The sequence below is a fragment of the Sphaeroforma arctica genome (assembly GCF_001186125.1).
Source record: "Sphaeroforma arctica JP610 unplaced genomic scaffold supercont1.391, whole genome shotgun sequence".
Classification (NCBI taxonomy): Eukaryota; class Ichthyosporea; order Ichthyophonida; genus Sphaeroforma; species Sphaeroforma arctica.
In genome coordinates, this window is record NW_014040167.1 from 68236 (window position 1) to 69484 (window position 1249).

The following is a 1249-nucleotide window of genomic DNA, read 5'->3' on the forward strand; positions in this document are numbered from 1 at the left end:
CTTATATATATATATATATATATATAAATCGATACATTATAACAAAAATATATGTATATACATACATGCACACACACAAACCACGTATATATATTTATTAATATAAATTGTATACTTAAATGCATATATGCATACACACACACATACACACACACACACACACATTTATATATATATATATGAACTCGTCATGTACAAAACCTGGTTGTGTTTCGAACTGATTGTTATCATTACATATACAATTTCTGAAGAAGAATTTATACATACATAACCGCATCAAGTAGCTGTAAATGCGGACAAGAACACTTCACATGCATATTCCTAATTTTGTCATGCCGAGATTCTACAGTGCACGCTCACTGACACAGTCTAGTTCTTCCTCAGAAGTAACACCACAACGGACCGCATCCACTCACAGACACATATTACATGAAGCTCGCCTGTTGCTTGATGCTCAGAGAGACCACTCTTAATACTGACGTCTCTCCTAACAGTGTGCACAACACAGTATCTTCGTCCGCGACTTTCCCTTTTGGGTTCCCCCGCTTTCTGTAGCTCTCGAGAGCCTCGTCTCTCTCCGAGGGTGCACCCGAGGTCTCAGCATTCGGTCCCAAACTGCCCCAAACCATATTGTTCACATACATACGGTACCGCACACGCCTGGTGGCTGCGCTTTTGGCCTTAGTCTTGGTACATTGCTGTATGCCCTGTTCCCCAACCAATTGAAGGTCGCCTGCTTCTGCCACGCACGCGTTATAGCTTTGCTTATACACGTTGCTGTCCATATTCGTGTTTAGTATGAGAGCAGTGCCGCTTCTGCTGTGTGGCGGTGTGTGATCCCTGCCGTTCCAAGGTTTATGCATAGCTGATTTCAATTGGCCGCCATTCCATGATTTATCCGGGCTTGCTTTTGATTGACGGAGAGGGCTGGTGTGAGCACTCGAAGTATGTCCCATCGGACCTTCCAATGCGGCCGAGTGTCTCTCCATTGACTCGCGATATGATTGGTCGCTATTTTTAGTCGACCTGTCGTGGCTTGCACTGCGCACGGGTGCGTTGAAGGCTATCTCATGGTAGGTAAGACTATGCTGCGATAGATCCTGGATTTCTAATAACAGCGGCGTGCTGTTAAAAAAGTTTTCGGCCACTATGAGAGCGAACTGAGGTGGTTGTGTGTGTGTGCCTGTGTCTTTGTTGGTGTAGCAAGTGCGAGCTCTGTGGTAAAGGTCGATATATATATATATATATA

The 1249-nt window shown here is 44.0% G+C and overlaps 1 protein-coding gene across 1 annotated transcript in view; it reads right to left on the minus strand.

Annotated features, from left to right (window-relative positions):
• Window positions 1-425: 425 nt before the first annotated feature.
• SARC_05847 (hypothetical protein) overlaps window positions 426-1249 on the minus strand; it is a gene marked incomplete at its 3' end in the record, with an annotated part of 3220 nt that continues 2396 nt past the window's right edge. The window contains exon 2 of the mRNA XM_014300285.1: window positions 426-1125. Within this exon, the coding sequence (XP_014155760.1) occupies window positions 426-1125 (700 nt within the window). The remainder of the gene's footprint in view (window positions 1126-1249) is intronic.